The sequence below is a fragment of the Cyprinodon variegatus genome, unplaced genomic scaffold (assembly GCF_000732505.1).
Source record: "Cyprinodon variegatus isolate N-32 unplaced genomic scaffold, C_variegatus-1.0 Scaffold122, whole genome shotgun sequence".
Classification (NCBI taxonomy): domain Eukaryota; kingdom Metazoa; phylum Chordata; class Actinopteri; order Cyprinodontiformes; family Cyprinodontidae; genus Cyprinodon; species Cyprinodon variegatus.
The window spans coordinates 515,866-535,384 of record NW_015150575.1 but is presented as its reverse complement, the minus strand read 5'-3'; the positions used below and the strand labels follow the sequence as shown (position 1 = coordinate 535,384).

At 38.9% G+C, this 19,519-nt stretch overlaps 3 protein-coding genes across 5 annotated transcripts in view; 2 read left to right on the top strand and 1 right to left on the bottom strand.

The window, feature by feature from the left end:
• Positions 1–4,003, top strand: part of dmxl2 (Dmx-like 2) — a 48,382-nt gene extending 44,379 nt beyond the window's left edge. For all 3 annotated transcript variants that reach the window (XM_015375610.1, XM_015375609.1, XM_015375608.1), the window contains 7 exons: positions 1,317–1,377; positions 1,491–1,618; positions 1,697–1,774; positions 1,861–1,952; positions 2,029–2,081; positions 2,191–2,408; positions 2,522–4,003. In XM_015375610.1, coding sequence (XP_015231096.1) covers positions 1,317–1,377; positions 1,491–1,618; positions 1,697–1,774; positions 1,861–1,952; positions 2,029–2,081; positions 2,191–2,408; positions 2,522–2,731 — 840 coding nt within the window. In that variant the 3' untranslated portion in view covers positions 2,732–4,003. The remainder of the gene's footprint in view (positions 1–1,316; positions 1,378–1,490; positions 1,619–1,696; positions 1,775–1,860; positions 1,953–2,028; positions 2,082–2,190; positions 2,409–2,521) is intronic.
• A 295-nt stretch (positions 4,004–4,298) lies between these two features.
• gldn (gliomedin) lies at positions 4,299–10,335 on the bottom strand. Its single transcript, XM_015375611.1, has 10 exons — positions 9,644–10,335; positions 9,079–9,130; positions 8,971–8,988; positions 8,743–8,832; positions 6,698–6,799; positions 6,506–6,622; positions 6,258–6,341; positions 6,063–6,188; positions 5,831–5,981; positions 4,299–5,742 (listed from the first exon to the last, which is right to left on the bottom strand). Exons 1-10 carry the CDS (start codon positions 10,163–10,165, stop codon positions 5,277–5,279), a joined length of 1,728 nt encoding a protein of 575 aa, XP_015231097.1. The 5' UTR covers positions 10,166–10,335; the 3' UTR covers positions 4,299–5,276.
• Positions 10,336–14,232: 3,897 nt separating this feature from the next.
• LOC107085369 (aromatase) lies at positions 14,233–17,224 on the top strand. Its single transcript, XM_015375651.1, has 9 exons — positions 14,233–14,458; positions 14,534–14,684; positions 14,768–14,922; positions 15,007–15,171; positions 15,247–15,361; positions 15,435–15,543; positions 15,633–15,795; positions 16,042–16,283; positions 16,823–17,224. Exons 1-9 carry the CDS (start codon positions 14,263–14,265, stop codon positions 17,078–17,080), a joined length of 1,554 nt encoding a protein of 517 aa, XP_015231137.1. The 5' UTR covers positions 14,233–14,262; the 3' UTR covers positions 17,081–17,224.
• The last annotated feature ends 2,295 nt before the right edge of the window (positions 17,225–19,519 follow it).

Below are 19,519 nucleotides of genomic sequence, written 5' to 3'. Positions count from 1 at the left end.
GTTGAGCTTTGAAGTAGTCTTTGAATCTTTGTCCCTTTTGAAGGTTAATAATGTCCGAGATTCAGATAGTTTATCCCAGGATTCCCAGGTTTGATTAGATACAGTTTACCAGGAATTTGCTGCAAGCTTTCCAAGACAGGTGAAGGAAGGAGTCCCACGGCATCCCTGAGCCACCTCCATGTTACAATGTATTTAATTTCTTTGTAGCATTTGTAGCACTTTTTCTTCCTTATCCTGAAATACAACTCATCCAGTGACGTGAAAATGTGTTGTTAAATTCATCAGTAACAATTGATTTAACTTATTTTTACAGTTATCCGAAAGTGAGAGTGGATTTTTCTTGTGCTTTGGGCTCAGTGGTGAGGTCCATGAAAGTTTAAGCATGGAGCATTGTGGGCTAATTAAGTCCACTAATGTCGACATTGAAAGCTCTGAATTCTTGCTGCAGATGATTTGCAGTCAGTGGAAAGTTTTCAACCAACTTCATCCTCATATATCTGGTTTTAGCCTTTCTTTCCACTTTGAACCACGTTAAGGTGGTGCAGCAGCAAATTATTCAACTTTAAACTAGTGAACTAAGCCTCCGACTATTTATCTTGAGACACTGTGAACCCTCTTATCTTTTTGTATCCTTGTGTCCTAAAACTGCACCTGATTAGCAAAAAAAGAGTTATTATAAAGATTTATGATCAGGCGGTTGAATATTTTTAGAGCAGTAAATTCGTTAATAATGTATTTATATATTTTTATGTAACAAATTTAATAGTTATTGTGTAGTTTGTTCATCTTATATAGCTGAAAAGCTCTGTGTTTATTTGGCTAATAAACCGGTTTGCAGAAGGGGTTAAAAATTTTCAGATTTTAGGGTTGTGAATTGGTAAGAATATCATGACACATCTGTCATGATATTCTATATGTTCCGATATAGACGCAAAGATGATATATTGTTATTTTTGTAGTAATACAGCTCTGAAAAACCTCAGGAGGTCTAGTTGTTTCGCCGGCGCAGTGCACTGCGCCGGCGAAAGTTATATAAAAGTTATATAAAAGACAATTACTTTTATTTATACCTTTAAATACCTTTAAATTTTTTTTTTACATATAAGATCAATTCAGTCGAATTTTGAACCAATAAAAATATCTTCTAATAGAATCATTTGATATCTGATAGTCTGGCGTGTTAATATTGCTAATGTTCATTGAGCCTAACATTCAAAACTCCTCATTTTACTTTTGCTCTCTAATTAAATGCTTTAAAAGACTCAAGCAATGTTACATAATGCCCTTTATTTTATATTTACTGTACTCTGTTGCAGATTATGAAAAGAAATCTAAACAACGTGAAGAGAATGACATCACACCCAATATATCAGTATTGTGAGTGACTTCACCTCATTGGTTTTAACATCATCAATTTGTTATAATGCATCATCTGTCTTCATTTGTACTCCTGCCTGTGACATACGCCGGTTTACCTCCCTGTGCTGCAGACATGACGGGGGCTCAGGATGGCAGTGTGAGAATGTTTGAATGGAACAGACCGCAGCAGCTCATTTGCTTCAGACAAGCAGGCAACGCTCGTGTCACCCGGCTCTACTTCAACTCCCAAGGCAATAAGGTACACAAACACAGAGAGGGAGAGAGAGCGTCGGCTGTTTTGTCTGCTTGCTCTGATTATCCTGAACTGTTGTTGCAGTGTGGAGTTGCTGATGGCGAAGGTTTCCTCAGCCTCTGGCAGGTCAATCAGACATCGTCCAACCCCAAACCTTACCTGGTGAGGTCAACTTCCCACCTTTACTTCCTGTTGTTTGGTAAGGAACAACCACTTTTAACTTGCTTTTCTGTTGTTGTTGCTGTCAGAGTTGGCAGTGCCACTCAAAGACCTGTGGCGATTTTGCCTTCATCACATCCTCCAGCCTGATTGCAACAGCTGGGCAGTCCAATGATAACAGGTCAGCATCTGCATTGAAAACTAAATAAAAAGGGTTTACTTTTTTAACTCCCAATTTATTATGTTAATGTTTGCAGAAACGTTTGCTTGTGGGACACCCTGATTTCACCTGGCAATACTATAGTCCATGGTAAGAAACCTTATGTGTTACGATAAAAACAAATCTAATGGTATGATTCCACGAAAACAAGCTCCTTTCTACTGCACCCTTCATATTTCTCCCCTCCTGCCCCCCTCAGCCTTCCCCTGCCATGAGAATGGGGCCACTGTGCTGGAGTATGCTCAGAAACAGCAGCTGCTTATCACTGGAGGCAGGAAAGGCTTTGTGTGTGTGTTTGACATCCGCCAGAGACAGCTGCTGCACACTTTCCAGGCCCATGACTCAGCCATCAAGGCCCTGGCCCTTGATCCCTTTGAGGACTTCTTCGTTACCGGCTCTGCAGAGGGCAACATCAAGGTAACGTGTTTTTAACTGCTCACACCTTGTCTGGAAACGGGACATTTGGTTTGGCAGTCATTGGTTGATTAACCAATAAAAGCAAAGTTTTCTTTGTTTTTTTCTCTCTCCAGGTCTGGAAGTTAGCAGGCCACGGGCTCATGCACTCATTTAGCAATGAACATGCTAAGCAGTCAATCTTCCGCAACATCGGTGCCGGTGTCATGAAAGTGGAGACGCGACCGGGAAACCGAATATTTACCTGTGGAGCGGACGGCACCTTAAAAATGAGGGTTCTCCCTGACCGCTACAATATCGCCAGCAGCATTGTTGACGTCCTGTGATCGCTGCTTCAACGTCTGAGGGTCCAAAGATGAAAAAAGACAAAATTATAGAGGCTTTTCTATTAGCCTGTAAGAAGTAAATGAGGATAGAGTTTGTCACCAGGCTGCCATGATTTCATTGCAGAGTTCATGGGTTGACTGCTAAGGTTGATTTAAGTCCGAATGACAAACGGAGCTGCAAACCTTTTTTTTTTCTTTCGTCCCAAAAGCTGAAAACAAAAGGTATCATACTTGATTTTTATGCTAGATTTGTTGTATTTTATTGATGAATCTCTTCTCATAGAGTGTGTCCATAGGGAAGCTATGCATGTCCTGTTCTCGTTACGCAGTGCAATCACAGGTCTATTGATAGTGCTCTGTAAAAGTGCTCAAGCAAAAATTTTAAAAGTGTGTAACTGTCGTCATTTTGTGCTCACAGATGAGTTCCTTTATCATCTACTGTAACCAGCACTGTGGTTCGTTATTAAGTCAGTGGTTTCCAGTGTGATTCAAGTTGTTGAGATTTTTTGTTTCAATGGTTTTGCCCTCCCTGCCCCCTCCCCCCTATGGAAGAGCTGATGGAGCACTGCTCTTTCCCTTCCGGCGCACTGATCACTGGCTGCCCATCGCTCACTGTGGCCTCTCCTGGTTTGAGTCCAACCTGATCCAAGTGTGTGCTCTCTCTGCTGTGTCTGCCTACCCACCCGCCTGCCTGTCAGATGCCTGTTAGTGTGACAGCCTTCGCTGCTAGAACATTCCTCCCACCCCGACCCCGTGACTGTAACTTTAATGTTTCATCCGTGTTGTCTAACTCGAAAAACACCCCACCGCCCAGAGCAGAAACACAAAGGTTCACTTCTGTTTTTTTGCACAAAATATCATTTTTTTTTTTTTTTTTTTCGTTTGTTTTAATTAGATTGATTTTAATATTTAAAGTATTTATATGTTTGTGTTTGGTTTACTATTCATTTGTTTAACTTATTGCCTTTTATTTTAGGATTGCAAGAGCTTTTATTGTATGTGATTGGAAGATGTGCAACAGTCTACTGTTTGTGAGAGTGTTTACCTCGCCAGCTGTTTTTAGTTCATCCATAAGGAATTGATATTTGCACTCAAATTCTGGAGACGCTAAAAGGTTGTTTCGTATATATATTATAATCAGAGAAGAAACTGTTGTATACAAATGAATGTCTGGCTTTATTTGCCCTAGTAGTAAAGCGTTTAAGATAGTTTTACTATACAAATGATATAAATATATATAAATATATATATATATATATATATGAGGAACCATAACAGCTTGTACAAACATGATTCTTTATTTTTGGTTTGTATCATACCAGTTGGATTAGTTGTGACTTTTGTTAAGTGTATGTACGGTATTTATTAAAGAGATTAGTGTTCCTCCCTCTTTCTGCCCTCTACATGTGCTGTATGTGTTTTAGGAGTTTTTCCAATAGTGTTCGCTGTGCGGGTGTGTGTGCGTGTGGGTGTGTGCATGCAAAGGAAGCCAATATGATCGTTAGATGTTTGCCAGGACCCTTAAACCAGAGGGTGTATCTGAGAGACGGGTCGAGGTAACAGTTTTACCTATGTAAAGTGAATAAATGATTTTTATTTCATCAGGTTTACTTTTCTTGTTTCTTTTGTTTTTGTGGACGTGGATAATTGGCAATCCTGCAGCTTCGTCACAGATTGGTAAAGGGTAAAAACATCGAAACGTACATTAAGGCCAGAATCATTCATACCACTGGCAGATGTCGGAATATTTGAATGTGCTGCCTACGTTTTTTTTTTGTGTCAGTAAATGGAATAGGAGCCTCTTGATAGATCAACCGACCTTAAAGGAGCTCGGCAATGTTGCATTTTTTTGGATTAATTATAATTCAGTGATGATCTCCTTGCCTTTCAGTTTACAAGGCCTCTTTGCCATCACCTTAAGCTTTAGCTCCGTCTACAGGTTCTCCATAAGACTAAAGTCCGAACTCTGGTTGAGTCGGTTTTTGTAAAACCCAAAGATGACTTGGAAAAACCTACATTTGCCAGTAACATGAACAATTTCGGGGAGGGAGTTACAGCTTTCTTCAAGAAAAGGGATGCGCATGCAATCACTAAACAATACAAACTAGATTATAGGTTCACTTTGTAACCAGGAGCGTTTTCCAGGTTTTTCTTACTGTTAAATGGGAACTAAAGTCACATTCTTACTTTAAAAGATCCCAGTCTCTTCATTGTCTTACTTGAGCAAAAGTTAATCCTTGCAACATTAAAGATGGATATTGCAGAGTAGTTGAGATTTGCATGGGGAAAATAAAAATATAAGCATTCAATCTGTTAGTAACAGTAAAAGCAAACTTTGAATGTATACAAGTAATGCAGAAATATAATGACCTAATGTCAGCTCACTGCTTAGAAACCTATATTCAGACTTATTTGGACTGAAGGTTCCTTTAAGATAATAAAGAGTAAAGTTTACAAAGGAAATGTTCTTCTAAATATAGTGCATGGCTTGTCAACAGGGGATTTGCTTCAAGCGCATGATGTAATAGTTGTGTCTCTGTCATTATCACTCATCCGAGATGTAATGGACCACATAGAGCCTGACGTAGCTGTGGTCCCACACATACAGGTGCCTGTCCTTCGGGCTGTAGGAGAGCATAGCCAAAACTCCCTCTGCAGACCTTAAGTCAAATGTCATATTGACTGCCTTTCCCTTCAGCAAGTCAAAAGCAAAGGTGACTCTAGCGTCCTTGATGTCTGTGACGTACAGCACACCACAGGCGATGAAAGCATTGCCGGCCTTGGCGCGGGGGTAGGTGGTGTTGATGTAGGACGTGACGGAGAAGGTCTTCTGGTCCAGCTGGGCTACCATGATGCTCTCATCTACTCTGGAGGCAAATATCAACCACAGGCCATTTTCATCTGCTGCCAGTTTGAAATAGGTCTTAGAGTTGGTCAGCAGATATGAAAGGTTGTTGAACAAGGCGTTGTCTATAAAGAGAGTGTGAAGCCTCCTGGTTCTGAAGTCAAATCTGAAAAGACAGTAAAAGAAAAAAAGGATTGAATTATATGAAGCTGAAATGGAAAATATCTGACAATAAAATCATGAACATAGCCCACCTGGCGATAGTAGAAGTCCCAGCTATATGATAATAGAAAGAGCCATTGTGGACGGTGTGACCACAGCCTTGGTAAAACTTTTTAACATCCACCATCTCACTGCTGTTGTTGTGGAAAGCAGCCATGCTTTGGTACTCTTTCACCAAACGGCCTGAGAAAGGTCACAGAAAACCTTCATGTTCCACCGTCTCAGTAAGACCTCCTTAGCAGAAAGAGCGTTAAACCCACTCACCTGAGAAGTGTTCTGCCACCCATATTCTCTCATCATTCGGGTGAGCGCTGTCTTTCATCCAAGTGCCAAATGTGGTCTCCATCTTTGCCACATTTCTGGGATTTATCAGAGACTTAATGAGGCATTCTGAATGAAAGCAAACATGATTAGATCTGAACCCTTGGAGATCACTGATTGCTGTTAAAATACGCTCACCATTCTTCTTAGCAGGGTTTCCCTGTTGTTTCAAAGCCTCTTTCACAGTCAAGGTTTCATCGTTTGGTACTGAATGCATCAACCCTGTTAGACATGGTATGATTGTATCAACATGATGTGCTTCCTCAGTCTGTCATTAGTTTGTATTGAGATTCTCACAGAGGTTCTTCAACATTATTAAACTTTGATATGTTAAATTAAGAAAAATTAAATGATTTGTTAGCTATAGGGTTAAAGTTGAAGCTTACCAATAGTGTGGGCGGTCTGCAGGTGAGCTCTGTGCTGCCTCGTCCTGGGCGGCCCTTGAGGCCCAGGAGGTCCCATAGGCCCAGGGGGTCCTGGAGGGCCAGGGGGACCAGGTGGCCCTAAGCGACAAGCGGCAATGAAATTATAATCTTTATAATATGAAAATATGTGTAGTTTATGAATACTGTGCCTACCCTCAATAATGACATCATTGGACGCTTCATGCGCCTCTCCTGGTGGTCCAGGCTCTCCTTGCTCTCCTTTTTCCCCTGGCTCTCCTTTTTCACCTGGAGGTCCTGCGGAGAACATTGGATTAAACAACAAAAAACACGTTTAATACTTTGACCTTCTTGAAAAATATCAATTAATTCATTTGAAGTCGAAAAGAAGAAGTGGGAGAACTGAGAGAACTTCCTTTCATTCAACCAAAACTGAAGGCGACAGTAATGAGTAATGTTTTCTGGAAGAGTCAGATGGAAAACACTATTTCCACCTCCTCTGCTATTCCTGTGTTAGACACAGCAGCATTGAAACATCTGACATTATTACAGTTGAAAAGATTAACTTAATATGTTTTTTTTTTTCAAAAGGGTGTTTTAAAAGGCTTCAGTGGTAAAATAAAACCCTATTTTTGTAGAATTGTTCAAAATATTACCAGACATGTTTAATCTCATAAACGGGGAACTGGAAATTAAAGGTATAGTGGAGGATGTTCTTTTTCCGGGTGGATCATCAAAATAAGTGGTCCCCCTAATTGTCAATCACTCTGGTGATATGTTTACGTAAGGCCATCCTACGTGCTCGTCCCCATTTTCACTTACCTGTGGTACAGTATGTCAGACAAAGTGGAAAATTAGCAAATCTTCTTTTGGAAAGTAAGCTTGTACTAGCGATGCAAGCGGCAACATTTAAACAGAGCGTGCATGAGGAGAAATAGGCTAATGCATTGTTCTCAAACGCGTTTAATAGGTGTTTCCTTTCGGGAGTAGGTACAGGTTGTGCATGTGCATTTTTTTTTTAAGTTGAGAGGTTGGGTCTTTTCAAAAATTTGTGAAAATCCTCCACTATTTCTATAATTATGTGATACAACAAGGCTTTGTGACTTTTAAAGTGAGCAAAGCAACAGCGGTGGTGCTTACATTAGAAAAAAGATGATTTCAAATTCAGTTCAGCTGAGAATCTGAGGTTTGCCCCCAACCCCTCCAGAACAAGAGGGACAAAAGCGGCTGTACTTAACGAAATACACTAATTTTTGATGATTTGTATCTAACTGTGCTGAACAAGCTTTATTGCTCACCATCTCAGCATTTGAATGTAAAATGGACAACGATTTACACATTTTATGAAATCCTTCCCAGATGCAGTTTTACATTTTTTGTGACCAGTATGTTTCTGTTCATGTTGCAATGTGGTTTAAACACCTTCACGGTGCAGATAAGCTGAGATTTGCAACACAAGCCAAACAATATTATATTTTTCGGCAAAACAATGTATCCAACACAAAAGGAGCTAATGAGGATTAGCAGTATCTAGTGGAGACTCAAACCATCACATGCACAGAAGCAGTTAATTAATGCAGCCATCACTATGTTTTACACATGCAGCTGCCTTATTCTATGTTAGTTTGGGAATAATGAGAAGACTTTAACTTTCAAAGCTGTTTTTGATTTTAATTTTCTTTTACTTGGTGGTTCAGACATCCAAGAGCACAGTCAGAATACACCATAACAAATCGTTCTACTTATCTATGTTGTTATTTTCTTGTTATTTCAATCTTGTATCTAGATACTTCACTGTAAATAAACGAGTGTTATATACTATAAATGAGGAAATATGGACGCATGGATTCCCTAATGACCCTCAGACAAAGAAAGAAAACTGCTTGCTTCCCGATTATTAGGGAAACACATTTAGTACTCACCTAGTTGTGGGTCAAATCATTTATGTAATTTTATGTTGAAGGTTATTCTATAAGATAAGAAGCTCATATTTATCTTGAAAGATAAAGCAGAAAATGTAGTGATAAATGTAAATGTTTATTTTTGTTCAGCCAAAACATGTGTAAGCCTTCTTCAGCCTGTATACTTTGCTCGTGTTTATTTATCCTACCTGAAAGTGAGTTCTTCAGCAGTGCATGATTTTTGAATATTACATTATGCCATGAATTCTTCACTAATGGGACCATTACTCCCAGTAGAAAATGAAAAATGAAAAGAATGCAGGCTTCCTTTTGTTGTACCCTTTTTCCCTCTCTTTCCATCAGCTCCAGGCGATCCATTCAGTCCTGGAATGCCATCAGTGCCATTGTGGCCTGGCAATCCGGGCAAGCCTACAGAAACACGCATAGAGAGGGAAAAAAAATCATTGGTTGAAATTAGAAAATATTTAGCAAAGTCAGCTGATTAATCCAGAAATGGGAAAACAGGCGATGTTCCAGATTTGTTTTTTGATTCATGCATTAACTAACCTGGCGGTCCTGGTGGTCCTAAAAAAGCAAAGCATAAGGTTGTTAATAAGTTAAGTTTTAGTTTTGTCTGTAAAATTGAATATATCTGGGTCATTCATGAAGACATACCAGCAAGGCAAACTCCTTTGGTGCTGTTACAGATGTCAATTAACAATTTGATCTAAAAAGGAACGATAAATATATCCATTTCATTATTTACTGAAATGCAATGGAAGAAAAATAAGAGATTTTAAATAACATTTAGGTAAGCATGCAGCTGAATATTTATAAGTTAGCAGAGCTGTGATTAAATGCTGATATATAAGTATAAAACAGAGGGAATATTTTAAAAAAAAAATTGGTTTTGGTGTTGTTTTATATCCCCATTCCCCATTATCCGCCATTGTAGTAATCTTGGATAGTTTTTCTCCTGAAGGAACATACTGCCTGTGATAATAGTTTTAGCTGATTTAATTAAATAAAAACTCAAAATACTGATATATAAATATTATTTTTTTGTCATCATATTACATTAAAGACTAAAACTATAACTGAAACTAATAAAAACTAAAATAGCTAAAAAATACAATAAGTGAATGAAAACTTCAATCAAATTGAAAATCAAAGTCAAAACTTAATAAAAATAAAAACTAATGAACATTTCTAAGCATTTAAATGTTGGCAGTCCTCTCACCGGCACCATGGAGTAAGTCATCATCATCATCATTTCATCCTGTGTTTTGTAATGGTGGCTGTGTCGATGCTTTTGCTTCAAATCATGTTTTAGTTCCACTTTTTCCTCCAGAACTTCTTGGCTGGCCTCCTTCAGCTGGAGCTCCTTTTCTTCTTCACGTCGATGCTCCTGCTGCAGATCCTTCTCCAGCCCCTCGCTCCTCTTGTTCCTGGAGTACTGCTGGGATTGGGAATAGTCCCCGGGGCCCGCTCTGAGTCCAGCGGCTCCTCTTGGCAGCTCCTGGAAAAACTCCACCACGGAGCTCTGTTCCACCTCTGTGAGCCTCGCTTCTGTCTGCTCCAGCCATGCACGCTGCTGATTCTGCTGGACCATGAGTACAAGGAGGCCCACAGAGTTCACCAGTGCCACCGCACACGTCCCGTACAGCACCATCCGCTGTGGGAGAGTCATGCTGGGTGTCGGGATCCACATTGTTAGGACCTCACTTCCTCGCTTCTGAGGGTCCACAATTTGCTTCAACATTCACACCAGAAAAAAGTTCCAGTTTAGAGGAAAACACCTAAAATCTGACACTAAAATCAAATCACTGTAGAGGAAGGAATTCAAAGGAACGCCATTTGGAAGCTCCAAATAATCCCGATGATGTGTGCTCTCCACCCTGGTGGTCTACTTTGAACACTGACTGGTAAATACAGTGTTGGTGTGTTGTTCACTCAGTGCAAAAGGGGTTGTGTGTATGTGCATGCATGTACATCCAACCAGTAATGTAGGAGTGGGCATTACACAATCTCTGGAGCTTGTCTGGGAAGAAACCCCTGCCTGTTCAGTCACCTGATTTATATTCATCAGAAGCCATTCTACTGCACCGCCGTGGGCAGACTGACATCATCCACGCTCAAACACACACTTGGACATGCACATTTGTATGATGCACACACAAAAGAACTCACACACAGCATTCAATACAGTAGACACAGCTCTGAGTTGGTACATTATGGTTGTATTTTTTTTTTATTCAGAGAAAGTGGACATCAGAGAACATCAATGTCACATCGGCTCCTTTGAGTCGGTTCATCTCCTTCAGTGTCCAAACTCCTCTGTCCTCTCTGAACCTCCCCTCCAGCTCTCAGCCGTGTCACTTTTTGGCAGCGTTTTTTCATGCGTAAAGTTTTTATTTTTTTTGGGATTTGGGCTGTAACTGGGACATTTCACCTAAACGGTGACATTTCATCACAGAAATAAATTAACAACCAACTCTAAGAATTTGTTATTCTTTTGTTTTGGAACTTTCAAAACTAAGTTAACTCATTTGTGTCTTTATAGATATGTAAATGATAAATGATGTATGATGTAAAAGATATTTAAATGAATTAAGGCAAGAAAAAAGCAACTTCTCAACATTACTGTTAGATTTGGTTTTTGCACATGCCTGAGGCTGTAGGTCACAGACGGTCAGTGGTTAGGCAGCCTGAAATGCTCTTCCAGATGTGTAGACATGTATAAGATAAAGTCTCAAAAACATGGAGGCTGCTTCTTTGTTATTTCTGTTTTATTGCCCTAAGCTTAGTTGATAAAAAGCAGTGAGAGGCAACCATTTGGTAATGGAGGCCAAAATCTTGCAGATGACTTTAGATGTGAATGTTGTTATAACTTCTAAAATGTAGAAACCAAACAACAGTTTTCTCGAATCCTCCTGTTTTAATGAACTTTTCTGCGGGGCAAGAAGAGGACCTTCATCTGTCCTCCCTGCTGCCAAACTTAGAAGTTCACTAAGGCCACTGAGATAACCTGGCATATTCCCAAGGAAAGTTCATCCTCCTTCTCAGGGCTTCCAAGGTGGGATTTTATTAAAGTCTACAGGTTCGTTTAGAGAAGTCATCTCATACAAAATATCCTTATTTTAAACTAAAACTGCTATTTGAAAAATAGATCAAAGAAATTAAATTAAGCTATAAAAAGACCAATATTCTGAGGCCAAAAAAAACCTATATCAGAACAAAACCCTTTGACCATATTTTGAATCCTAAAAGGCTTTCAGTACAAAGATATGTCAGAAATTTAAAGTTAGTGCAACAAAAGTGAACTTTATTGCTAAATGCTGAGAGGAAACAATAAAATTTCTGTTTCTGTCTGGGTCCTTAAGCATCTTTGCTAGAGAACAGTAGGACTATTATCTCCCTATTATCTTATCTTCTCACCAGTTCTGCTAAGCCTTTATAACGTATTTGATAATCTTCATCTTTCAAGGTTCCTTAAGCAAGTCTTACAACATAGATTTGATCATTTGAACTGATATCTACTTACATTTGCTCTGTATCTTAATCCTCTCTTCAAAACACACTGAAGCATTGGTGGAACACATTATATGTTTTATTAATTATTAACAATTTAATATCCATGAAGGGATACACAACTATTTTTTCATTGTTTGCGGTTCTAAAATCATCATAACAGAAGGTCAAGATTTTGCATTGACTTTGCACATCACCTGATATTTAACCTCTCTGCAATCTAATAATCTTGTTTGTTCAGATGTAAAGACAAAGTTGTGGTTGACCACAACTCTGAACCCAGAGACAAGTTTACAGAGGAGCTGCCGCTGCCTAATCATGCAGAAAAATCTTGGTCTAAGCGTCACACAGGGCTCATTTAATGTGGCAGGCCCTAAGCGCACAGTCCTCCGTCTGAACAGGGCGCATTCTTCGGCTAAAATGTGGGCGGTGAGCGAAATGACAGAGCCTTTCATGCAGAGAAACACAGCAAATGGAGAAATAAAGCCAAACACTGTAGACTTTGTTTTAAATTAAATTACCAATGGCTCTTTAAAGTTTCCAGTAATTCCTTATGTTGGTGCATTATTTTAATTAGTTGATGTCTTCTGTTTAGACATCCTAATGGCAGCTTCAGGGCTACAATTTGGCAAAGCATAGAGTGACCGATAAGAGTTGTTCTCTGCTTTCTCCAAATACACTCATTTTCTATTGGTTTCCTCTGGAGAACAAAAACTACCAGTCATGTTTTCTTCTGTTATGGACTTCTACTAAGTGAACCATTGACCCCAAAGTGGGTAGAAGATGGCTTAATGGGAGTTTTCATGCAAACTCCATAAAATATTCACATTTCACAAATAAAGCCTGTTTGGTTTAATTAAAATGTCCCAATCAAAAAGGAATGTTTTGTAACTGGCTATCACTAATTGAAAATAAGATTCCCCTGCATAATAGAAATGAAAGATTGGAACTGAAAATCTATTTGCTGAATTCTATGCCAAAAAAAGATGGAGTTAGCGATGCACATCAAGCATGAAAATAAGGTCTTAACAGCTTAGATTTCGGTACAGCAGCATAAGAGCTTTTATCTCCCTCACAGATTATAGTGTGGTGTTTTGCTGCTTGTAGTGTAAGGTTTTAAATTTTACTATGGAACCTCTGGGGAAAGACATTAATAATGATAAAATGGTAATGTTCACGGTTACATTTTACAATATCAACCAAAACCACCATTTTTAAATGTAAACAAACCATTTATAGACATTTAACTCATAATTTATTAATGTTTGATTAATTTATAAACGTCATATCAACCATTCATAAAAGGTAAATAGGCAATTTATTAAAAAGTTAAATTAAGAATAAAGGCTCAGTTCAAGTCTTAATCCTCTGATATTAGAGTTTAGAGGGCTAAGCTGACATGGAAGGGAAATATGATCTATTCAACTTTTTAGATATCGTTTAGATGCAGTTTATAAATGATTACCAAACAATAATAAACAATCTTTTAATTATTAATTAATTAGTTTTTTTTTACCATTTATAATTGGTGGTAATGATAGTTATTGCAAAGTTTCACCAAAACATGTTTTGTCCCCCTAATAAAGCAAAAAATAGAATAGAGGTTAGGTAAATGAAATCCTTACAGATGGCTGGAGCTATTTAGCATGTAAATTAGTTAGAAACGTGTGGAAAAAAAGATTCAGGTAACATCTGAGCCAAATATGTAAAAAGCTCTTTTTTATTCCCAGTATACCTTAACAGGTCTCAATCTAAGGAAAATATTTTTTATTTATTTCATTTATTATTTGATGCATACTTTAAAAAGCTCATATTCTGTTAAAAATGTATGTGATTTCATAATGAAAAAAATCATTTAAATTAATTTAAAAGCCATATAACACACATACAGCCACATAAAACAAAATGTGAGCATTTATTATTTAGAAGCAAACCAACACTGAATTGCAGCTGAGAGATAAAACTCATAATGGTGGCGATAACAGCAGGGTTCCAAAAGCCAGCTGTTATGTGTAGAATCCTACTCCTTTAATGTTCAAAAGAGATCAAATGCTGCTAAGCATTGAAGTGTCAAACAAAGACTCATTCTAACATGCACCCGTTCAACTAAGACCTCTACACTCAAGGGCACAGGCACAAATCCAGCTTCTCAAGGTCTTCTCTGTAATGTTTACCATTTTCCAAAGATGTTATGGCTTTTGTTTTACCCTGACCTGGCTCTTCGCCAGCTCAACGTGCCTATAAAGAGAAAGCCCAGACAGCTTTCTGCATTTTACACTCAGTCGTGTTCCAGGGGCTATATAGAGATTGCTTTGCACCTTCCTTCTGATGGATTTGATCTCTTCCTGCAGTGCTACCATGACTCCTGTGGATCTGGATGGTGTGGTGGCAGACCTGGTCTCCATTTCCTCAAACACCACTGGAAGCCTGTCCCCTGCAATCCCAATTGCAACAAGAACCCTCATTGTGCTTGTTTGTCTTCTGGTGGTGGCGTGGAGTCACACAGAGAAAAAGGCTGTTCCAGGTACGTTTGGATTGCACTTCTTAGCCATAACACTGATTTTAACAAATGCTTCAACACGCTGCATTTCTTTAACAGGCCCATCGTTTTGCTTGGGTTTGGGTCCCCTTTTGTCTTATTTGAGATTTATCTGGACTGGCATTGGCACAGCAAGCAACTACTACAACAAGAAGTATGGAGACATTGTCAGAGTGTGGATCAATGGAGAGGAGACCCTCATACTCAGCAGGTTGGTTTTATTCATTAGTATTGATAATACCCCATGAACCTCTCTGTTATTCTAACAACATGTATGTCCCTTTTTTCTCTCAGAGCCTCAGCAGTTAATCATGTTTTGAAGAATTCAAATTACACATCTCGCTTTGGAAGCAAACCAGGACTCAGCTGCCTCGGCATGAACGAGAGAGGAATCATCTTTAACAACAACGTGGCTCTGTGGAAGAAAATACGCACCTATTTCGCCAAAGGTATCACCTAAGAGCTTCAAACCAGGTGTGCACTATGCTGATAATTAACAAGACTGTAATTCACACTGAAAAAAAATGTTTTAGCTCTGACAGGTCCCAATTTGCAGCAGACAGTGGAGGTTTGTGTCTCCTCTGCACAGTCCCACCTAGACAACCTGCACAGCTTGGCTCATGTGGACGTCCTTAGTTTGCTGCGTTGCACTGTGGTTGACATTTCCAACAGACTCTTCCTGGATGTGCCTCTTAATGGTGAATATTGTCAGGTGTCTCTTTTAATATAGGAGTGGTAATTTACATTGGACTAATAATAACATTTTTCTGCAGAAAAAGAATTGCTGCTGAAGATTCAAAAGTATTTTGACACATGGCAGACGGTGCTGATCAAACCTGACATCTACTTCAAGTTTGGCTGGATTCACCAAAGACACAAAGCCGCAGCGTAAGTCATCGTGCTGCCAGTTGTTAACGTTAAGGGTTTATTTTTAACATCTCATTTGATTATCTCCCCACAGCCAGGAGCTACAGGATGCCATTGAAAGCCTTGTAGAACAAAAAAGGAGACAATTGGAGCAGGCAGATAAGCTGGACATCAACTTCACAGCAGACCTCATATTTGCACAAGTGAGTCAAATAACACATTGTGGCATGTTTCCAAACAAAGAATTGCAGTTTTTTATTGTTGTCCTGACCCTTTGCATGTGTCCTTTAAGAGCCACGGTGAACTGTCGGCTGAGAACGTGAGGCAATGTGTGCTGGAGATGGTGATCGCAGCACCAGACACCTTGTCCATCAGCCTCTTCTTCATGCTGCTGCTCCTCAAACAAAACCCCAATGTAGAGCTGCAGCTGCTGCAGGAGATAGACACTGTTTTAGGTAAGCGTCTAACAATAGACCATCAACACAGGTTACAATCTGCCTATTTTGTAGTTTTACACCTGATGTTTTGCACAAGAAACAAGGTTTTATTATAGAGCTGTAATAGTATACCTTTAAACCCTCACATTTGTTTTAAACATTTAATACTATAGTTTTATGGTCATTTTTTACAGTGCACATGAACCACCAGGGCAGGGAAATATCCCAGTTCCTGATAATAAACTGAGCTGTATGTCTTTGAAGGTGACAGACACCCTAAAAACAAAGATCTTCAGAAACTACAGGTTCTGGAGAGTTTCATCAATGAGGGCCTTCGCTTCCACCCAGTGGTGGACTTCACCATGAGACGATCCCTTTCAGACGATGTCATAGATGGCTACAAGGTCCCAAAGGGCACAAATATCATCCTGAACACCGGCCGCATGCACCGGACCGAGTTCTTCAACAAGGCTGACGAGTTTAGTCTTGAGAATTTCCAAAAAAATGTAAGTGTTGAAGTCTTTCCAGAGTGAAAGCTGGCATTGGTATTTCAATTAAAATGTTTAATTAGTAGAAGTGAAGGTGAATGAAGCTTTCTTTTTGAGCTATTTTGTATTTTTTTTCATCATCCTTTAACATTTACAACTTGGTATTTGTAGAGGGGATTGAAGAAGGAAAAAATAATTAAATCAATTTGCCAAACTATGGGGATGGTATTTGCAGATATTGGCATGGCATGTGCTGCCAATCTGCAAAATAAATCACAGCAGGAGGAAATCCTGATGTACATTGGAAATAAATTTAAAGGAAGTTCTTTTTAAAAGATGTAGATGTGCAGCATTGCACTTGAAGGACGGATTATTAGGACAGAAAATTATCATACATATAGAGTTACATCCTAAACAAAACAGAATGATTTTATTCTTTGCTTAAATAATTGAAATAGAGCTTAAAAAATACAGCTTTAACTCGCAGTCATTTGATTAGACTTTTAACCAAACTCTGCTCCATCCTCCTCCTCAACATGCTGCCTGTCCTCCTCCAGACTCCTCGCCGTTACTTCCAGCCATTCGGCTCAGGACCTCGTGCCTGCGTTGGCAAGCACATTGCCATGGTGATGATGAAATCCATCCTGGCGACTCTGCTATCTCAGTACTCCGTTTGCCCCCACGAGGGCCTGACCCTGGACTGCCTCCCACAGACTAACAACCTTTCCCAGCAGCCTGTGGAGCATCACAAGGAGGCCGAGCAGCTCAGCATGAGATTCTTACCCAGACAGAGAGGAAGCTGGCAGACATCTTAAATGCACCATTACTTTTTCAGATATGTTATATAAATATGCTCTGCATCACTTCATTTTCTTGTCTTATGATTGTAAAAAGCACTGATGTTTCATTCTATGAGTCACATTTTTTTTTTTTTTTCTTGTTATAAACTGTGTGAAATGTAGCCGTCTATATTCTAATTTTGTAGTAAATGTAAATTATTATGTCAAGAGTGTGTTTTATGTCTCCCTTGGTAGTTTTAACATGACGTGCATAACAAAAATAAGAAAAACACTTTTAAATAGCAGTGATATTGTAATGGGTTTTATAAATCATCGTTGAAAAAGGACAGAAATATTGGTAAAGATCGCTATCAGAAAGATTATTTCATTAATGATTATTAAGACTTTAATAAAAGTCAAATTCAGTCTGAAAATACAACATTAAGAAAAAATTATATAACAAAGTGTAATGAATGGGCCGGGAATTGGAATCGATCATATTTAAAGGTTTCATAAACCAAAAAAAAGGAAAAGATTCTTATTTTTGTATTTGACCAAACTGATCAGAAGAGGGTGCTACAGTATTTCTGACAGGGCTGTAGTTTTACCCTTCAGCAGCTCAGTCTAAATAAAGTAACCAATCTGTTCATTATGCTCAATTGCTCTTCCTCTGGGCAAAAATATCACAAACAGATGCTTCGCTTTAGTTTGCATTTCCTTATCATCACAAAACGTCAGGAATTCTGCAAAAAACAACAAATTAAAAACTCAAGAGCTGATATCAAAGCTTGTTTGTTGTAGGAACACTTCAAAACAATGAGAAGAAGGTATCATGTAGGAGGAGGTTCTAGCTGCAAAGTGCAATCGCTCTGGGGATGCCTGTTGTCAGATGTCTGTCAGGGAAGCAAAGCGGCAAAACATCTCAAATGAATGAGTGGGTCCATTCTACTGGCACAAAACCACCTGAGACCTGATTTTGCTGATTAAAGACTGACTAGGAAAGAAAAGGCTGCTGCTCTTTGAAGCCAATCAGCAATGAGGCATTTCATCACTCCAGCTAAATGTTTACTGATCATTGAGTGGAATGTTGTCGCATAGACTGCTTTTATCATCTTTCTTTAGGGTAATATTTTAACAATTGTAAGCAGACTAGGATAAAACCAGACTATAAAAAAGCTCTCTTACATCCTCAAGTAAGACTTTGTTAATAAAATACCCAGCAACATGGTGTTAAATTAAAATACAAAAATGAGTAACGGGTCTAAAGCAGACAAAGAGGCTGGTTACTATGATTAAACCTTTGTATAAATTAAACCACATTAAAAGTACAAAACAGTAAAAATAAATAATGTAGTTAAATGTCCAACTGGTTCATTGCTTCTGCTTATGAAAATAAAACAGCTCTTCGCAGAAAACCTACATACACAGTTACAAATCCATATCCATATTTGTTGTGTCTTCCAGCCTGTTTTAGATTTACTGATGTAGCCTTTAACATACTGGGATAAAATGATCAAAGCCTAATGAGTCTCTGAGTCAGTGGGCGGATCATTTAGGTTAGAAATAAATAGATCTCTGATCAAGTGTTTTTTTCTCAATGTGATCTGACAAATGTGTTAACGCTTATTGAAGGGTACAGGAGTGGCCTCAAGTCACACTTAGACTACCAGCCAAATATAACATGCCTGTCTGTCTGTCTGTTGGTCGGTCGGCACGTCTATCTATATATCAGACACATAGCAAAGAATGCTTGCAGCTTTAAAAGCAGCTAAAGATGGTTCCATCCAAAGTATTGACTTTGGGAGGCTGAGTACAAATGGAACCAAAAGCCTCAAATTTCTTCCTCTATATTGAAAACAAGGCTAAACAACTGTTCTTGGCATACAGCTTTTTTTTACTGAAAATAATGGGAGCTAAAATGGAAAATAGTTATAGAAAATGTGGCTCCACCAGGATGGATGCCAGACATCTGCTCAATAGATCTGTGGTGACATTGATTCAGAAGCACTATTGTAGGATAGTGTGTGTTGGGGTGTGTGTGAGTATACTCCCCTCTAGGCATCAAAGTGGGAACCATTTTTCCCATTTCACCATTAAATAGAGCACTGGTTGTTTTTTTCCGCTCCTCATTACTTTTACCTAAAATTAGGTGATACAGCCACCAACAAACACACACACATCATCCTCAGCTAAATTTCTCAAATGTCAGCGGCCATACTGTCTCTCTGTTTAAGTCCCCTGCTGGATTAGCACTTCATTAAAAAAGCAGCATTGGTGGTCATGGAAACATCCAGCAAATAGGGAAAACTGGCAATGTGCTCATCTCCCTGTGTCGTGGAAGCGCTGTCACTGTGAATAGTACCTCCTACAGTCCGCCGTGACATTTTTTTCCATGATGCTCACAGACATTTGCCTTTTTGCATGCTCCTCCACCTCCCTGATGTGCACGCCGTTTTATTTTATTTTATTGCAGAT